Source organism: Camelina sativa, chromosome 19, assembly GCF_030686135.1.
Source record: "Camelina sativa cultivar CO46 ecotype springtype chromosome 19, ASM3068613v1".
Lineage (NCBI taxonomy): Eukaryota > Viridiplantae > Streptophyta > Magnoliopsida > Brassicales > Brassicaceae > Camelina > Camelina sativa.
In genome coordinates, this window is record NC_141898.1 from 18293500 (window position 1) to 18313883 (window position 20384).

General features: G+C 43.9%; 2 protein-coding genes across 2 annotated transcripts; one reads left to right on the forward strand and one right to left on the reverse strand.

The window, feature by feature from the left end:
• The first annotated feature begins 15841 nt into the window (after positions 1-15841).
• On the forward strand, positions 15842-18204 carry LOC104766689 (protein SYM1). The gene is made up of 4 exons (XM_010490626.3): positions 15842-16313; positions 16860-17088; positions 17559-17683; positions 17836-18204. The coding sequence occupies exons 1-4, from the start codon at positions 15975-15977 to the stop codon at positions 17923-17925; spliced, it is 783 nt and encodes a 260-aa protein (XP_010488928.1). The 5' UTR covers positions 15842-15974; the 3' UTR covers positions 17926-18204.
• LOC104766690 (uncharacterized) lies at positions 18181-20118 on the reverse strand. The gene is made up of 2 exons (XM_010490627.3): positions 19893-20118; positions 18181-19544 (listed from the first exon to the last, which is right to left on the reverse strand). The coding sequence occupies exon 2, from the start codon at positions 19407-19409 to the stop codon at positions 18483-18485; it is 927 nt and encodes a 308-aa protein (XP_010488929.1). The 5' UTR covers positions 19410-19544; positions 19893-20118; the 3' UTR covers positions 18181-18482.
• Positions 20119-20384: the final 266 nt, after the last annotated feature.

Here is a 20384-nt window from a genome sequence, read left to right on the forward strand (position 1 = left end):
TAAAACCTTCTCCGGTAAACCTCATGGGAAAAACCCGAAGTAAGGAAAAAGAGTACGAGTTATGATCCTAACGTCTTTGGCGCCCTCGTCCTTGGGTAAGGACGAAGACCGTGTCCTCGCGGGTGATATGAGTGTCTGAGAGGTGTCCGGGTCCGGCGCGTGTCCGATCCCGTGCTCACATCATGCACCGTTACAGTTGCTAATCAAGGTTGAGACGTGTCGTAGATCATAATGACTTTTGTAAGTTGGTTGCTCTCTTCATTGCTGACCAGCTAGCTCGCAATTCCAGAAGAGGAAGCTCAGTCTTCGCAGGCTATTAGGTTTGTGATCTCCGAACTGAATGATGATTCAGATCGGGATGATAATTGACAACTGGATGACCTCAAGATGTCATTGTTGAAGATATAGATATTACACTTTCGTATCGACATGATAATTGACCACTTTGAGGAGAGCGAGATACTGGGCTCAGATTATTCCCCTTTTGCGGTTTCACGCGAGTCAAGTATGTGGCCAGGATGTCGAAAGATTTAAATAGAACGGAAGCTATTTGATGATGAACTGAAATCGAAGCTATCTGCAGCCAAGCTGAAACTGAAGTTGTATGATGACGAACTGAAACTGAATTATCTGAAGACAAGCTGAAGCTGAAGCTGCCTGAAGTTGACCTGAAAGTGAGGTGTCTGAGGACGACTTGAAAGTGAAGTTGTCCGAAGACGAACTGAAAAATTGTCTGAAGGACAAACTGAGAAGTTGTCTGAAGACGAAGTGAAAAGTTGTCTGAAGACGAACTGAAAAGTTTTTTGAAGGACAAACTGAGAAGTTTTCCGAAGACGAACTGAGAATTAATCTGAAGGATGAACTGAAACTCAAGTTGTCCGAAGACGAACTGAAAAGTTGTCATGGTTGGACAAATTTCTTTTGCAAGAAATAAAGTTTTCTCTAATCAGAATTTTACAAGGGGCGGGACGTCTCCCGGCTTACACCGAGTAATCCTTATTAGGTAATTCAACCCAAGCGCAAAGATGCGTTAGCGGAGGGCGAAGTACGGGACTTCGGCTTACCTCCTTTGCTCCAGTTCGGAAGTCGGACGGCGAAAAAAAGACTCTGGGTTCGGTTTTTAGTAGTAGTAGTTTTTTTTGTGTGTGTAACCGCAGCATTTAATGCTGACACGGTTTCGCAGCGCAATCTGATTGTCCTTGGCGAATGTGCTCTTACAATATGATTGGTGTAAAAAATATTGGGACTCAGCGGTTATTCCCCCCCCCCCCCCCCCCTTCACTATAAATAGGATGGGAAGGGGTATGTTGAGCATCTCACATCCAATTCATAGAAAAAACACAATATGCCAATAACAACCCGATCTGCGTGGTTGAAGTGTGCCCGAGAGCTAATCGCCGCTGGAGTCAGTTAGGAAATCTAAACTACTTCTTAGTGCCAGGTCGTCCTGAAACTCAAGTTGTCTGAAAGATGAGCTGAAACTCAAGTTGTCTGAAGGACAAACTGACAAGTTATCTGAAGACGAACTGAAACTCATCCGAAGACAAACTGAAGAGTTGTCTGAAAGACGAACTGAAAAGTTCTCTGAAGGACGAGCTGAACATGTCTGTTTAAAAGAATGTTCGTCCTTGACTTGCGAGCGTGGAGCCCGGATTTTTGCAGTAATGAGTTCGGAGTCGCAAACTAAGTTTATACGAAGCATGGCTCGGTTTTTTTTTCTTTTTTTTTTCTTTTTGCGAGGCATGGCTCGGTTTTTTTTTTTTTCGGAACTAATGAGTTCGGATTTCCGATCTGATCAGATACGCCATCATGTTGAAGAGATCTCTCACAATAACGATTCATGCATAAAAAATCAAGAAATCCAAGGCATGTGGTATAGAGGATAGCAAATCAAATGCATATGATCAAGTGATAATGATCTCCAAGTTCATCCGTTTTGATGATTCTATATGGCATGAGTATATCTAGCGTGAGGTGATTTGAGTAAGTTAACACATATGAATGTATAGAAAACTTATCTTGATGAATGTGTCGGACAGAATGTGTCTGCTTCAGAAACACGGTGATATCTTTTGGTAGGAATAGTCAATTGACATGAAATTGGTCTTCTTAGAAAGATGAGCATCTGGGCTTCAATTTGACATGTCGCTCGTCTGGTTCTTTATAGAATGACTGGAAATTTCTTTCAAAGTCGTTTCTCTTAACATGTCGGATTTGTGATTTGGAGTTTTAACGGATTATCTCAGGTTTAGAGAAATCGATAAAAATTTCTGCAGACAGCTCGGATTGAGACGAGGTAGATCTCGTTAAAACGACAAGCCTCGGGGCTTCAGATTGATATGTAATACGGCGTCTGGTTTTTCCTATAACGCCAAAAAAGTGCCTTCAAAGTTTGATTTTCTTGAAAGATCAAATCAACGATTTAGGGTTTTGACAAATCACACCAGTTGAGGGAGATGTGTGATAATTTTCTTAATACAGCTTGGATTAAGGAGATCTTGGTCCCTTTAGAAACATAAGCGTCGGGGTTTCAGATGTATATGTAATACGACATCTGGTACTCCCTAGATTGATGGGAAACATCGTTAAAACTCGGAGGTGGGTTCCGCAATATAGAGTTCTGTCTGATTACACCAGTTGAATCAAATTGGTGATAAGTTTCTTGAGGCATATCGGGTAGAGGCGAAGTCGGTATTGTAAGAGATATGAGACCTGGGGCTTCAAACTATTCTGCAGATCAACTACAGATTCTATCCGGGTCGCTGGGTATATGGTCATGAAGTTGACGGTCTGACAATTGCGAACAAGCTGCATCTGTTCAAGCAAATTGGTTATAAGTTGAGATACAGAGCACCGGTTGAGGTGTGGTTGATCTTGTGTTAGGGGTAGGCCCGTAACCTAACAAAAAGCCCAGCCCATAAGAAGGCCCAAATAAACCTTAAGGAAGGGAAGAGGTATTTTGGTCTTTGTAATGGACGAACCGACACAGTTCCCTATAAAAGCGGGCGCACGGCGTTCGATCAAAAGGAGAAAAAAGGAGAGACAAGGCTTTTTACCCGTTGAAGGTTAAAAGCGAAGGATTCGAAGACTCGTCCATCTAACTCGTCCATTCTAACTCGTTCATTATTTGCTAACTCGTCTAAGTTGTATTGTAACCCGTCTTTTGTGCTCCTACACCGATTAATAGAAGAAAACTTCGACCATACTTTTACCGAACTTAAACATTCTAATTGTGACCGATTTAGACATCAACAATTTGGCGCGCCAGGTAAGGGGAGCCAAGTCGAAATCTTCTTCGAAAGTTTGAAGAACGGACCTACAACAACTAGACGAGATAACCATTGTTACTAAAGAAGGAAGTAAGGAAGCTGGTTCGTCGGATGGAATGACCACTCCAGCGGCGGATCAAGGGGAACAAACCACACTCCCAACTCCGGACGCCCCAAGAAAGGCTGCGGCGACAGAGAGCCCAGGGACGTTCGTCATTGCGACAAACTTAACCAGCCCGGCGACCGAAGAACCAACGCTGAATCCTGTGCAGCTCGCATTGCTCAGTAGCCAACCCGTTTCCAGTATAGACGAACTCTTTCGCAGGATATTGATGCGTCTCGACTAACAAGAAGAGCAAACTAATACTCGGTTAGACGCGCTGATTGCAGCACAAATCAACTCTCAGGACGAGATCAACCATCTCCACTCCACCATGCAAAATTTGGCAAGTTTCATCCCAGCCATGACGAAGCTAGAGACAAGTGTACGAGGAGGCCAACCAGAGCGCAATCCCGCCCCACGCATCGACGAGTGAGACAATGGTACAAAGGACGCCAAGCTGAAAGAAATTCGAGAGAAGATGCAAGAAATGGTAACAGTCTTCCATAGAGCATCAAGTAAAGCACCTGAAGTGGATCTCATGCTCGAAACAACGCAACGAACCCCGTTCTCTAGAAAACTCGCTACTACGGCGGTAAAACGTGCAGTCAAGCCAAGGTTGGGCTATTATGACGGCATGGTCGGTCCGCGAGACTTCTTGCTTACCTTCGGCGTATCCCTTGGCCCTTTACAGTTCAGCCCAACGGAATACGATGCTGGAGCCTGCCAGGTCTTTGCCGAGCATTTGACAGGAACCGCTTTAAGCTGGTTCTCAAGACTCCCACCTGGGTCAATCGATAGTATCAAGGACCTGATAACTGCATTCTTGAAACAATTCTCTGTTCTAATGGAAAACAAGAACTCTCATGCCGACCTATACGCCTTGACTCAACAATAAAATGAATCACTCTGGTCTTTTATTGGACGCTTTAGAGAGGTCGTCGTCAACGTCTCGATCCTAGACGCGGCTGCTATCATTGCACTCAATAAGGCACTTTGGTACGAGTCTTGATTTAAAGAAGAGCTATATTTAACTCATGTGGAAACCATAGCTGACGCCCTGGGACGAGCCGCGAAACACATCAAGCTTGAAGAAGAGAAAGTGGTCAACGCTAAGAAACACTCCGGCGAAACAAGCGTTGCGACCAAACAGCCAGTAATCACAGCTCCGAAAGTCGAATATGTCGAGCCACGACAACACTTTACCAGAAATCAAGATCGAACTCGTCGAACTTTTGCGATCGGCGAAAATAAATACATCCGGAAGGAAGGAGGTGAGAGCAGTGCGACCCAGTATTGTGATTATCACCAAAGTACCACCCATGCGACTGAGGAATGTCGTTACCTCCAAACGATCCTGATGGAATGATACAAAAAAGGGACAATAGTCATCGAATCCGACAGAAGCAAGACGACCCGGCCCAGGAACAGCGACATCAAGCGAGCTGAGAATATCGCTCAAAAATTTGTCAAGGATTCCAAAACCCTCGCCGATCAAAGCGAAGACGAAATGGAAATTCCAGGCGCCATCAGTCATGAAAAATGGCAACGTACAGACCGACAAGCCGACCAGCGCCCCCCAAGCATAAGACGGATAAACATGATCATGGGTGGATTAACAGGATGCAATGACTCGGTCAGGTCAATAAGAGACTATACTAAGCAGGTCGAAATAAGGAAGTCATGGCCTTCAAAAATAAGCTCCGAAAACGGAACGATTTCCTTCGAAAATAACGACCTAGAAGGTTTGGATCTGCCGCACAACGATCCCCTGGTCATCGAACTACTGATCGGCGAAAGCGAGGTCACAAGAATTTTGATCAACACCGGAAGTTCGGTAAACGTGATCTTCAGGAACGTCCTTGCACAAATTGAGATCGGAGAGAGTGACATCAAGCCAGAATGCCATTCTTTGACCGGTTTCGATGGGGATCATATCATGTCAGTCGGCACCATCGATCTGCCAATTTTCGTGGGAAGCATGATCAGGTATTTCAGGTTCGCCGTCATCGACAAGCCGACTATCTACAACGTAATCCTTGGGACCCCGTGGATCCATAAGATGAAAGCAGTACGATATCATCAGTGCGTCAAATTCCCAACGTATCATCAGTGCGTCAAATTACCAACCCCTAAAGGTATATATACGCTACGCGGAAACCAACAAAGTGCAAGAGCCTGGTTCCTGATCGAACACATGATTCGTACAGGAAAGAAGTTATAGCAATCAAAGCAGCGTGTCAGCGACGACAGCTCGTCACCGACCGACGGAAAGCTGACCCCAATTCAGCAGGGCGTCGCTGCAACAGAAGAAGTATGTTTGGACTCAATGCCGATCCAAGCAAAACCGATGCAAGTTAGGACCCGAAAGATCGCAAGCCGTAACGACGAAGTGGACAAACTCCTTGGCGCTGGATCCATCATCGAAGTAAAATATCCTAACTGGTTGGCCAATCCAGTAGTCGTAAAAAAAAAGAACGGGAAATGGCGAGTCTGCGTGGATTTTACCGACCTAAACAAAGCTTGCCCAAAGGATAGTTTCCCTTTGCCATGAATTGATCAACTCGTCGAAGCAAACGCAGGAAACGAGCTGCTGACCTTCATGGACGCCTTTTCCGGGTACAATCAGATATTAATGCACAAAGACGACCGGGAAAAAACGTCGTTCATCACAAACGAGCTGCTGACCTTCATGGACGCCTTTCGGCTTAAAAACGCGGGGGCAACTTACCAACGACTGGTCAATAAAATGTTCGCTGAAAAACTCGGCAGGACGATGAAAGTTTATATAGACGACATGCTTGTCAAGTCACGGCGGGCAAACGATCATATCACCCATTTACGACAATGTTTCGACGTCTTAAACAAGTACGGAATGAAGCTAAACCCAGCCAAGTGCACTTTTGCAGTCAAATCGGGAGAGTTCCTCGGCTACTTGGTGACCCGGCGAGGCATTGAAGCAAACCCCAAGCAAATTAGGGCAATACTCAACCTACCATCACCAAAAAATGCTAGGGAAGTGCAGCGACTAACTGGACGAATTGCGGCCCTAAATCGTTTCATATCCAGGTCAACTGACAAGTGCCTACCTTTCTACCAACTCCTCAAGACCAAAGGGAAGTTCGAATGGAACGAAGCCTGCCACGATGCATTCAGCAAGTTAAAGAGCTACTTATCCACCCCCTCCCCCTCCGATTCTTGCCAAGCCAGAGTTTGGAGAAGTCCTGTTACTCTACATTGCAGTTTCCGAATCCGCCGTCAGCGGCGTACTCGTCAAGGACGACCGAGGAGAACAACGACCTATTTTCTATATAAGTAAATCCCTTGATTATGCATAAACGTGTTACCTGACAGTCGAAAAGGTCGCCCTGGCAGTCGTCACATCGCCAAGGAAGCTCCGACCATATTTTCAGTCACATACCATTGCCGTCCTATCCAACCAGCCCCTATGATCTGTATTACACAGTTCAAATCAATCTGGCCGGTTGACGAAGTGGATGATCGAACTCAGCGAGTACGAAATCGAGTACAACACACGCCCAGCTGCTAAATCCCAAGTGTTGGCCGACTTATTAATCGAGCTACCACTAGACGTATCCGGGCCAACCCCCACTGACCTAACAGACGACCGATGGACATTGCATGTGGATGGAGCATCTTCGCACCTTGGATCCGGTGTGGGAATCCGCCATACTTCTCCAACCGGCGAAATCTTAGAACAATCTTTTCGTCTTCGGTTTCAAGCAACCAACAATGCCGCCGAGTATGAAGCACTTATCGTCGGACTTAAGTTTGCTAGCGGGATGCAAATCAGACGAATCTACGCTTTCTGTGATTCACAGCTTGTTGCCAATCAATTTTTCGGCGAATACGACACAAAAAGCGAACCGATGGCAGCATACCTTGAAGTAGTCAAAATTCTGTCCAAATAATTCGACGAATTTGAGCTCGTCAAAATCCCCAGAGGGGACAAGCTCAGGCCGACGCCTTAGCAGCACTCGCTTCAACATCCGACCCGGACCTACGACGTATCATCCCAGCCTAACGAAACGCCAAGTATCTTGGTATAGAGGGAACACGAGCCGAGACATGCCTCGCCCTTCACCAGCCTAACGAAATCCGAACCACATATCGAACAGCGACATCGCGTCGGCAATGCGAACCTCCCTCAGAAAACAATCCAACGGACTGACGAGTTGAAATCCGGTCATATCTCGCCGATGGTGACGTGCCAACAGACAAATGGGCCAAAAGACGGCTCAAAGCAAAAGCTGCTCACTATACCCTAATGAAATACCACTTACTTCGATGGACCGCATCAGGATCCCTTCTCTTATGTATACACGGCGACGACACAGAACGTGTCATGATAGAAACCCACGAGGGAGCCGGCGGAAACCACTCGGGTGGACGAGCCCTGGCACTACGAATCAAAAAGCACGACCATTACTGGCCCACAATGATGTCCGATTGCGAAAAGTTCGTCGCCAGATGCGAAAAGTCCAACTCTTCGTGTGGAAGTATATCATCTGTCGTCACGGTCTTCCTTACGAATTAGTCACCGAAAATGGTTCGCAGTTCATTTCTCTGCAATTCAAAGATTTTTGTGCAAGGTGGCGAATCAAATTGCGAAAGGCAACACCAAGATACCCACAAGGAAATAGAAAAGCCAAAGCAACAAATAAAACTATACTTGACGGCTTGAAGAAGAGGTTGGATGCTAAGAAGGGCGCTTGGGCTGACGAACTCGACGATGTACTTTGGTCTTACCGAACAACCTCACGACAAGCTACCAACCAAACTCCGTTTTCTCTGGCTTATGGGATGGAAGCAATGGCACCTGCTGAAGTCGGCAGTACGAGCCTTCGACGAACAATGCTCGTCCAAGATACCGCACTCAACAGTCAAATGCTCCTCGATCGATTCGACGAGTTGGAAGAAGAACGCGACAAAGCGCTGAAACGAATTCAGAACTATCAACTCGCCGCAGCGAAATACTACAACAAGAAGGTCCATAACTGACACTTTGACAAAAGAAACCTCGTCCTCAGAAAGGTCTTCGAGAACACCGCCGAGCCTAACGCCGGGAAGATGGGAGCCAACTGGGAAGGCTCATACCAAATATCCAAGGTCGTTCACCCTGGCGTTTACGAACTTTTAACAATGAGCGGCGAACCTGTACCAAGGTCTGGGAACTCCATGCATCTAAAGCGTTACTACTACTAAAAAAAAAAAAAAAAAAGTTTGGCTATGATCAGCTTGCTCTTTCTATTTTGAACAATCATGTAATGTGAACTACGAGCGGCTTGATCCCTCCTGATCGGGGGGTACGTAGGCAGTCCTGTCTTATGGGACCCAGCTACTCTATAAAAGTCGAGTCGCAACTCGCAAAAAAGGGGTAAGCCGAAAATCATGAGTCGCACCTAAATCTATAAAAGCCGAGTCGAAACTCGCAAAAAAGGGGTAAGCCGACATTCATGAGTCGCACATAACTCTATAAAAGCCGAGTCGCAACTCGCAAAAAAGGGGTAAGCCGAGAATCATGAGTCGCACCTAACTCTATAAAGCCGAGTCGCAACTCGCAAAAAAGGGGTAAGCCGACATTCATGAGTCGCACCTAACTCTATAAAAGCCGAGTCCCAACTCGGAAAAAAGAGGTGAGCCGACAATCACGAGTCGCACCTAATCCTAAAAATCCAAGCCGAGCTGCGACTCACAACACGACGCTACTCGAAGCAAGAGTAAAACAGCAACATAAAAATAATATAAAGACTTTGTTCGAATGACGACAATAGTGTTAAAAAAAAAAACGACCCCGCCTTTGCACATAAAAAAGGGGGAACAGAAAAAAGAATCATTCAATTCCAAGATCGGCGTCAGATGGAGTGATGAACTCTAACCCGCCGATCGTCGTCTGCTAGTAACGGCATGACTCCTTCACATCTTTCAACACGACAATTGGGACGTTAGCACCATTAGCGACCATCTCCTCCAGGTACGCACAAATCCCCTTGGCACGATTGCTCTCATCAAAGTAGTGCCTCGTGCCTTCCAGTTGACTAATATAACGACACAACACGTTCTTCAAACGGCCTTCGACCAATAGACTCAAGGTCGCCTTGTTCAAGGTCAGGTATCACAACTTCCGCAAATAATGCCTCACGACGAGAACTCTCGTACTGTAGTCGTTCCCATTGCCACGTCGGAACAAAGAGCCCCTCGTCGATCAACACTTCAAGACATTCTACGATCCCGTATACACGACAAAAACCAAAGTAACGGTCGAATAAACGACGCATAGCAATGATGTAAGCCCTCAGCCGCTGAATGCGAGCATGGTAGTAATCAAGCTCGGAGCGGATAAGTTTGTCGAACCTCATAATACGTCGCTCCCGCTCTCTCCGCAACCACGTCGACCTCGTCGTTACCGACATCAGAACAACCTTTCCCAAGACACAAAAGAAAGAGCAAATCGCCAAAGCAAAACACGAAATGAATTTGGCAGAGATTGAAGGTTTAATTATACGGTATGAGGCACAATTTCCAAAGATAGGCGCCCAGTAACAGACGCCTCGGAAATCACAACCATTAAATGACAAGTAATTATTACGCAAAACGATAATAAAATTCAAAAGGAGCCAGCACCCGGCAACGACAGTTTAACATACGGGAGCCGACCCCAAAACACGGCGCAAAAGAAAGCGTACACAGGAACCGACCCTAAACACGGCAGGAACGATAACGATTCAAACAAATTTATGAAACAAGACCATCAACTGGAGACTCGCGGCCAGGAGTCGGAGGACATCCATCAGCAGGACGTTCTTTATTCGGAGCGCTCGCGTCTTTTTCAACCTGTTGCTCGGTCCCATCAGCCTCGGCCTCCCCACTATCAGACCCTTTGCGCTCAACCTCCTCATCACGATCCTCGTCACCCCCGCTCTCAGGAGAAGCGACCCAATCTGGGATAGAGGGGAGAGGCTCAACAAAGACCGAAGCAACGTCGAAATCAGCATCGACAATGTCCAGAACCTCAATACTTTCCACCTCGTCCTTCAGCTGAGACATCACGGCGACAAACCCCTCCTTGACCCCATCGGCGGTTAGCGAAATTTGACCTTCGCCGACAAGCGTCTTGAGTATCTGGACGTTTCCAACAGCTTGATTATATTCCACGAATTTTTTCCCGGACGCCATAACCGCGTCAGGATACCCCTTGTGTTTGGCTAGCAGCTTTGGCACATGAGCGCTCAACTTAGTAAAGGCGCTAATCCTCTCAAAGTACCCGAACTCCTCACGCCGATCTTTGAGCCTCTTCGTCTCCGAGCTGAGGGTAAGCTGCAGCCTCCTACAAGAGGCGTCTAACGCCTCGAGCTTTTTCATAAGACCATCCCTCTCCGAGACTAATCTGCGTCGATGATCTTCAATCTTCGCAACCTCATTGCTCAACCTTTGATTAGATTGAACCGCCTCCCCAAGCTGGGCCTCGAGACGTTCAACCCTCTCAGCCAAACTCGACTCTCCCGGATGATCGCCCTCCAGATCACGAACGCGACGATCGTAGCGCGAAGCCAAACGATTAGTTCGTGCAATAAGCTGCAAAAAAAAAGAGAACGAGTGTAAAAAAAAAAAAATACGAGAGGACATCATACGGGATCGGTAAATCTGACGAACCTCAAAAGCGGCTTGGGCAACGTCAGTAACCGCATCCTCTTCCTTCATCCTCTCAGCAGGAAGTATGCGACCTGCATCGAAATGAATCTTTCGAAAAAAGGTCAGCGCAGGATTGAGGGTCGTCCGGAAAAGGACGAGCTGAGGAGGAGTGAGTGAAGCTCCAGCCATAATCAGACGTCTTTTGCTTCTTTAAAGGATCTGGTCGCTTTTGGCCTGATCCCTCTTTCCTCTTCTGAGGACTTTTAGAAACCTCAGCGTGACGACGAGGAGCCTCGTCTGTCTTCCTTCTCGAGAGCGTCTCGGCAGGCCCGATGTGACGGTTCGGAGGAAGAATCTTGGAAGGCTGTCTCAAAGAAGTCTCGACCGACCGATGAGACTGGGAAGGAATTATCTGGGTCAAACCAATGTCGGCAGGATGAGTCTCGGGACGAGACTCCGAGCGAGGAGTCGAACGAGGCAAGGAAGAAGACTCTGGAACCCGACGGTAGCGAGCAGATACGTCGGGAACATTTGTGTTCAGTCTCCCCATTTTTCTGGCTAAAATCGTGGACAGCAGAAACGGTTTTAGGCAAGGGCACCAGAACCAAAAACTGAGTAAAAACAAAAAAAAACACATCGAGTTACCTTTCTTCCTCGAAGCTGGTATTTTCCTTGGACGACCTTTTTTCAACTCGGTACCCGGCCAGACGTAGGGACAAAGGAGCTTGATCGCGTTAACCTCAGCTTGAAGAGTAGGAGGATATGGAAGAAGACACCTTGAGACGACAACTACAAAAAGATGATGAACCAAGGGGGATTAGGTAAAACCAAAGCCCGACCAAGAACAGAAAGATAGTTAAACAAGAACGGTCGGCTACCGGGTGAAGGGTTCCACCCAGAAAACCAAGGAATGGACGGGTCCTATAGAACCCCAGGAGTAACTTCCAGAAAAAAATACGAGCCTTTCCAATTATACGTTTTTCCCTTGGCTCCTTCGACGAGAGTCGTATTCTTTGCCGAACCCAGGTAATAAATTCCGGGAGATTTAGTCCGATTCGACGGATTAAAAATTGTCAACTCTTCCAAATGGTTGCAAGTCAGCTCGACTCCTGCAGCCTCGGCCATAATCGAGAGACCCACGGCGTTCTGAAAAGTTGTTGGGGTAAATTGAGAAATGGCCGCCTTACGCCGAGCAAAGTACGTCATCAAGAAAGAGGGAAGAGGACAAGTGAGCCCACACTCAGTAAAGAATTTCTCCGAGAGACATATGAAGTCGGGAGGAGCATCCCAAGGACGTTGGGCCGGAGAAGGAATTAGAATATTTTGTTTAGTGCTCAACTTCCCAATGCCAACCGCGAAAATCGCCGAATCAATCTTCAGCGTCGATCTACCAACATGTGCAAAGGCGCCTTCAACCGGCGGAGGGAAATCAATCTCCTCGGGAAAGAACGGGTCATCGGTTAACGGCTCGTCAACCAAGGAAGGGATCCTGTAAGGAAGTCCCGACGAGCTTGAAACGGCTGGGTCGGAAGAAAGGCGGTGTTGAATCGTTGCAAGCCAAGCGATATCTGAATCCGTCGATGATGAACCGGAAGAAACTGGAGACCGAACCTTGCGACGAATAGATCTGGCCGAACCACCAGATTCGGAGGAGGTAGCTCGTCGAAGGTGACTAGCGGCGAAAGGATCGGAGGATACGGATTGGGAGGATGTCATAATGAAAAATACGAAGTATGAACGAACTGACAAAAAGAGACGAGATAATAGAAAGGAAGAATACCTGAGTGAGGGAAGCAAAGCTCGAGAAGATGAAATAAGAAGGGTGGAGAAGCGGTATTTATAGGGAAGGAAGGAAGATTCTAGAGACGCAATCATTACAGTACGCGTTCGGCGACGGTACAGTTTCCGGATCTCACGCGCGTCAAGAATCGCATACGATGATTCGACCCCAAAACATCGAAAACTGCGTAATCACACGCGCGACCTTTTGCTTCTTCGAACCTTGTCTAAAGATCATCATCCCAACGACCAAGAGTGAAGGCCCACGCCCGTTCAGGCAAGTTGGGTTTCTGCGACGGACTCCAACAGAAAAGAAAGGTCGTAGGTTCGACCCCCGACATAGTTCTTTGCTTAAAAACTACGAACTAGGGGTGAGGAGGGGCTACTGTTAGGGGTAGACCCGTAACCTAACAAAAGGCCCAGCCCATAAGAAGGCCCAAATAAACCTTCAGGAAGGGAAGGAGTATTTTGGTCTTTGTAATGGACGAACCGACACAGTTCCCTATAAAAGCGGGTGCACGGCGTTCGATCAAAAGGAGAAAAAAGGAGAGACAAGGCTTTTTACCCGTTGAAGGTTAAAAGCGAAGGATTCGAAGACTCGTCCGTCTAACTCATCCATTCTAACTCGTTCATTACTTGCTAACTCGTCTAAGTTGTATTGTAACCCGTCTTTTGTGCTCCGACACCGATTGATAGAAGAAAACTTCGACCATCCTTTTACCGAACTTAAACATTCTGATTGTGACCGATTTGGACATCAACATCTTGTCAGAAAGCTAAGCCTCGGGGCTTCAGTTTCATTTGAATATCGACTTTTGGTTCCTTCTATATCGGCGGCAAACTGCTCTCCAAGTCGTGACGGCGAGCTGATAGATAGGGTTTCAAACAAGATGTGTCAGTTCGGAAATAGGGTGATAACTTTCGATAGACACTTCGGATTGGGTTGGGGTTACCTTTTCCGGAAAATTGACTCTAAGGCCTATCCGTGGATGGGTTGTGCGTAATATGGGCCATAGTACTTTGTCGGGAAATTGATCCCGAAGCTGACTGGTGCGATAGAGACAGCTCTGTGTTTTAACAGATAGTGTTTGCTGCAGAGAAACAGCAATAACTCTCGGTAGACAAGTCCGATCAACATGAAACCGGATTCTATGGAAAGATTATTCTTTGGGCAATCCATAGGTAGGTTATGCATAAAGTAGTTCGGCAGAGTCGGCTGGTAAATCGGCCCCGAGGTTGACTGGTCGGAACCCGACAGATCTATATTAATTTCAACAGATAGAATATGCGGTAGTGAGAAGGCGATATCTCTCTGAAGAACACGACCTGATTCGTTGTACTCAGCCGAGAAATCGATCCTGAGGCTGGCTGGTCGAAAACAGACAGATCTTTATTTGAAAAAATAGAGTATATTGCAGAGAAACTGCGATATCTCTCAGAGGTGAGCTCGAATTGAAACGAAATTTGGTTCCACGAAAAGCTACTGTTTGGGGCAATTCGTAGATAGGTCACCTGTCTTCCAGTTCTTCGGGAGCTGCCGGGAATTCCCCTTGGAAGGTGGAGGTGCAGATAGTTGAACTTGATTTTCTGGTTTGTTTTAGTTTTGGTGGTAGAGAGAAAAAACGTAGACCTTTTGTGTAAGGGTTCCTACAGACGGCGCCAATTGTTGAATCAAGAATTCACACAATGAATTTGTTTAAGTGGGAAACAAATTCACTTAAGATCTCTCTAGAAAAACTGGATTTAAGCTAGAAAATAAAGAAGGGTTATGATCTCTTGAGGAAGAAGTTAGGGTTTCGCTCAAGAACAAGTAAATTTTTTGTATTAATTGTTGGATGCTTTACAAGGAAAGAGCACCTTTCTATTTATATGAATGCATTGATTACAAGATAAGTCTATTTTCCTTAAATCTCGAATCTTCAAATATGGTAAATTTCCTCTTATGATGATCAGGTTGAGCTTAGGGGGCGGTCTCGGAGGTCGGGCAAGTGACTTCGTCGGGCTTCTGCTTATAGGCCCGTTTAGCTTGCCCAAAAGGGGGTCCCCCGGTTCAGTTGATGTGCAAAATTACTCGGTTTATCTTCGGTTTAGATCGGTATGTCGTGGGTGCTAAATCCCGCACCAACACATACTTTTAATACGAACACACACACATTATAGAGTGTTAAATAGCAGTTGAATCTTAATGATGTGGAAGCCACTAGTCAATCTAATTTTTTTTTGCCGTTTAATTCCTCTAGTTATTAAATTTCCCAAAAAATACATAGTTTAATTTCCGTTGTCTTTAAAAACCTTTATGTTATTAATAACGGTAGATTTGTACTTACGACATAATGACTGTTAACTCTAATGACGAAAATGTTAACCAGGGTTAAGCTATAACCCCACGTGGTTAATTAGAGGGAACTAAAGACATTGTTGCCTTGTTTTTCTTCCCCTAAATCGATTTCGAGTTTTAGAACCCTAGAACCCTAAAAGCGATTTTTTTTTCTCAAACTTCAAATCCCGCATTCCTTTGATTGCGATGATAGTTGCCGTCTGAGTAGTTGCGGTTCTGGTTGATTGTTTGGTGTGTTCGTATCAAGAATCGACTGATAGATGAGGTATGAAACTATTGTTAATTTCAATTGTAATGTTTAGGGTTCTAGGGTTCTAAAACTCAAAATCGATTTAGAGTTAGTTTCCCTATATATATATCATATTAATTAACCTTGTAAGTTGACTTTAATGACATGATAAAAATAGTAAAATCAATAAAAATTAGATATTTTATTAAAATAATCAAGTAAAATTTATTGTATATATTATTTGGAATAAGGCGAAAGATTTCGATAAACAAAAATGAAAACTTTGGGCATTTTAAAGACTTTCTCCAATTAAAATATGTAATTTTACTGAGTCCAGAGAAATTTGGGTATTTATTTCATAAACAACAAAGTTGAAACTTTTTTCTACTTATTCATAAAGTTGATGACTTTTTTTTGGCCATTTTACACTGGAAATTTTGGGTAACTCGGTCCAGATACGGTTTAGCTTAACCGACTAAAATGAACAGCTTTTTTGATTTTTTAGGAAGAAACCGGAAAAATCCATCGAACTTTTTGCAGTCATCATCAAAAACTCAAAAGCTTCCTGATTAGCAAACAACAACACCTAAAATCTCGGAAGCCAGAATGAGCGGAGCATTGTTCAGAAACGCAGCCGCGAACACCGTCCGTCTCATACGGCGGAACGCGGCGGCGGAGACATACCCATTTGCTAAGACCACCGGTCTTGCTCAATCGAGACCTTATTTCCGGTCGCGTCAGCTTCTCGGAAGAGCAAAAGAAACAGGAGTCTCACCTTCTCCTTCTTTGGGTGTTTGTTGTTCTTCTTCTTCTTCTTCGTCATCTGCGTCGATTTCGAAAGTTGGGTTCTTTGGATGGTACCTTGGTATGGTTAAATCACGCCCAGTTTTGACCAAAAGTGTCACTTCCTCTCTTATTTACATTGCCGCCGACTTGTCTTCTCAGGTACTTCACAGTTTTGCTTTCAATGTTACTGGACAAGTATGGTAGCTAAAAACTATGCCTTTTTGTGACATTTATGTGTTAGTTATGAGATTCACAAATACAAAAACGCTTAATTTTGCGGGAGATGTTTCTTAGGTCTTTGATCCTAATATCAAGTAGAACTAGAACAGATAGGAAGAGAACATATCATTTGATCAGGAGGAGTAAAAAGTTTGATTCTTTATTGGAGTAATGTGTCTGCAACCCAAAGAGATTGGAGTAGTGTGTCTGTATCCAAATTCTTGTGCCTTTTCCACTGTATAAGAACTGACTTCAAGAGGTCACATTTGGTTCATTTTGTCTTAATCTTTCATTAAACGATTGTAAAAACTTCTTCCAAGTCTTATGATTTGGTCATTCTTGAAATGGTGATTTAGCTAATTAATGTGAATTGAGCAATTTCCTCTGTTACTTTTCTTTGTAGTTACTGTTTTTGTAGCACTCCATTCTGTGAGAATTGACTTTTTACAGCTGACATTGGTTCACCCTGTCTTGATCTTTTGACAGACAATTGCGAAAAAATCGTCTGAGTCATATGACTTGGTGAGAACAGCAAGGATGGGTGGATATGGTCTATTTGTCTTGGGACCAACACTTCACTATTGGTTCAATTTCATGTCAAGACTCTTTCCTACGCGAGATTTGATCACTACGTTTAAGAAAATGGCCATGGGACAGGCGATCTACGGGCCTACCATGACCGTTATCTTCTTCTCGTTGAATGCTTCCCTGCAAGGTAAGCTTCTTGTATATATCTAAGACCAGGATTGTGTTAGGATAGGATGAAACATGCAAACCTGTTTACATCCTCTGCTACTCTTCTGTTTTGCCTCAATTAAGTGGAACAAAATCATTAAAAAATTGCGAGACCATCTAACTGAATCTTATGTACATGAAAATTTTGTGAACTAGATCAGTTTAACTGGAATTACAGTCATTTTTGCTTGTGGCTAGTATGTGTCGTGGTGAGAATGGTAAATGGAGATTGATTGGTTATTTACATAACCAGAAACTCGCAGTCTTGAAGTTCTTAGTATACTCTTAGTCACCACATAGGTTTCAGAAACAAGTTGCCTCTCTGCTACTTGAACTTGAGAATTCTTTGGTTCAATTCTTGTGTCGGATTTGTTTGATCTTGGATGTGTCTTACAAAATACAAAATATCATTGATTTTAGTGATGGGGTTTTACTTTATCTTTCTCCCAGGGGAAAGTGGTTCAGATATACTTGCCAGATTGAAAAGGGACTTACTCCCTGCGCTGTTTAATGGTGTCATGTATTGGCCTGTATGTGATTTTATTACATTCAGATTCTTCCCCGTTCATTTACAGGTAACTCTTTCGACTAGCTATTCTGGTGTTTAGACATGTCACATGTGGTTCAAGAGAAAACTCCAAACTCAAATCGTTTACTATTCCGGTTTTCGCTGCTTATTTCAGGATGCACTCACTCTGACTCTGCTCTTATCTTTATTTCCATGCAGCCTCTTGTAAGCAACTCGTTTTCGTATGTATGGACAATCTACATGACTTACATGGCAAACCGTAAAAAACCAGACGTGATTTCAAGCTAAAACACTCAAATCTACATTATCTCAGGCATTACCTCCATATTTTGTGCTCCGCATCTCAAACTGCAATTAGTATTCTTTAAGACTTTTCTGCTGTCTGTAGAATTAGGTTGGTACATGTAAGATTATAGTTTCACAAAAGTAATGAGTTTTTTTGTTTCCTTTATATGTCCGAATGTTCTGCTTCAATTACATGTAACCTCCTGCGGTTTAAGAACTTGGAACAGAAAACTCATGGGTAAAGAAGAGTCATGGAACTGCTAAAATTTTCTTTTGCTTTCATGGAAAATTTGTTACATCAGACATGAGGAAAGATTACAGAAAAAAGTAAAGATATCTCTGCTAAACAAATGGTATTTAAAACTATATATATATATCTATCAGAACTTGTACAAACCCCAAGCCTCTTTTGTTTCCCCTTCAAAGCTTCTTCAAGTATCTCTCTAATCGCATGCAATGCCACCCAAATTCCAAAGGAAAGAATCTCAGGTAAATGTACCATCCAAATCTGTCAAATCAGATATGATATTGCTGTATTGCTAAAAATTACGGCGTTTTTTCTACAACCTTTGCTCTTCTGAAGCACGGCAACAGATCTTCTCAAGATGTATAGGCCAGTCCTCTCCAAGAACCCGTGGATTCAACTCCATGGCAGCACGGAAATCCAACATTGATACGTTAGACACCGCTGGGTTTTGTAGACTGTTCATATCTCTAACCCGAGAACAGGATAAACTCAAACAAGGCTCGATCAGCTTTCTCATATATGCATCCAATCCACTATTAAGAAGGTTAGCAGAGTCCATAGACAGCTTTATCCCTTCCATCTCAAGTTTCCTCTCCAACATAGCTCTCAATGTTATCGTATCAGGTAGCTCCCCCCTGCTTTGACAACTCTCACGATTGATACCATTGTATGAACTCAAAACAGACTTTCTAATCCCGCTCTTAAGATTGTTGAAAGAAACACCAAGTGGAGCTGTCAAGGGACTTCTGCTCTGCACACTCGGACTCCCAGTCATTTGCTCAACTTCTTCTCCATCTTCAACAGAAGCTGGAAGTCTTCTCGCCTTTGACATTGACTCATCATTCGTAGTTGTAAGACTTTGAGGCTTCCCAAGTGGACCAAGCGGACTAGGCCGGTCTCTAAACTTCCTCGACCTGCACTTTCTAGGCGAAGGAGGGAACGCAGAAGAATCCACATAAAGAGACTGACTCCCTGGTTTCTTCGGATACCTCGGTGGTGGGGACTTAGCAACACTGGCATTCTTCAAAATGGAACGGACAAGTCGGTTGTGAAGAGAAATGCATTCCCTACCAATCGTCTTGATACATAGCTTGTCGAATTCGGACTTGCTTATCCTCGAGGTAAGGAATTTGCCGAGCTGATCGAAGTAAGTATCAGCTCTCTGATGCCCAATTTTCTGATAAATTAGGGCTTTTATCTCAAGTGTGTTTAATCTTGAGAAACATTGATCTGACCCCATCTTCTTCAACCAAAAACCTTCAAACCAACCTCAACTGAAACTAAACCCAAATTCCCAAATCCAGCTTCATCCAAAGATCCAAGCTTTGCAGCAAAATTGGTCCCAAGACCTAGACAATCCCAATTCTGTATACACCTGATTTGAAAAATCAAAACACATACATTAATTCTTTAGATCGAAGTAAGAAGAAGTTCAGATAGAACTTGAGCTCAGGCAAAAATGTTAGAACCGATTGACTAACTAAGAAAGTAAAATCAAACACAAATTTAGGGTTTTTTCAGACAGATCTGAGGTAAGAAACTATCGAAAACAGAGACGAATTTGAGAAGATCCCAACTTTGCAAAGTATCGAACTTTTTTTTTTTTTTTTTTTAAGAAAGAGTCAAATCAATCGGAATTGAATTGAGGTGAAAGCAAAAAAAACCCAGAATGATAAAATCGAAGATTGAATTGAGAATTCTAAAGAGAGTGAGTACGACGAACCAGTTAGCCGCGAAATTTGTTACACAGAACACAAGTGCTTCTTTCTCTTCGCTTTGTTGTGTGCCCTAAAGGGATTTTTTGTTTTTTTTTTTCTTTTCTTTTTGCTTATTTTTTTCTTTTCTTTTTTTCTTTTGGGGGTGAAACGAGTTGTTGTTATTATTATCTGAGTTCGCTTTGTGTTTTGTGTTTCCGTACGTGCGATGACCAAAAACATAAGAACCGTTGTTACTCAGTTTTTTTTTTTTCCTAAACACTTCATTATAATAGATTAAAAGTTTATAAACTTTTTTTAAAAAAGAACCAAATACACCAATAAATTTAGACAGAAGGATAAAATAAACTACAATCAATAATTTTAAACCATATAACAAACAAACTATAAGGCTTAGCTTGAAATAAACGAAAGAGACAACAAGTCCTAAAGATAAAGAATTGCCCACAGAAAAAGGCCGTTCATAATGAAGGACGACCAACCACTGCCATTTTAATACC

Bases quoted from the DNA above. Each gene is read 5' to 3' on its own strand.
- LOC104766689 (XM_010490626.3), top strand. From the start codon at position 15,975: ATGAGCGGAGCATTGTTCAGAAACGCAGCCGCGAACACCGTCCGTCTC. The intron at 17,089-17,558 runs GTAAGCTTCTTG...TCTTTCTCCCAG, and splicing joins GTTGAATGCTTCCCTGCAAG to GGGAAAGTGGTTCAGATATA. The intron at 17,684-17,835 runs GTAACTCTTTCG...ATTTCCATGCAG, and splicing joins TCTTCCCCGTTCATTTACAG to CCTCTTGTAAGCAACTCGTT.
- LOC104766690 (XM_010490627.3), bottom strand. From the start codon at position 19,409: ATGGGGTCAGATCAATGTTTCTCAAGATTAAACACACTTGAGATAAAA.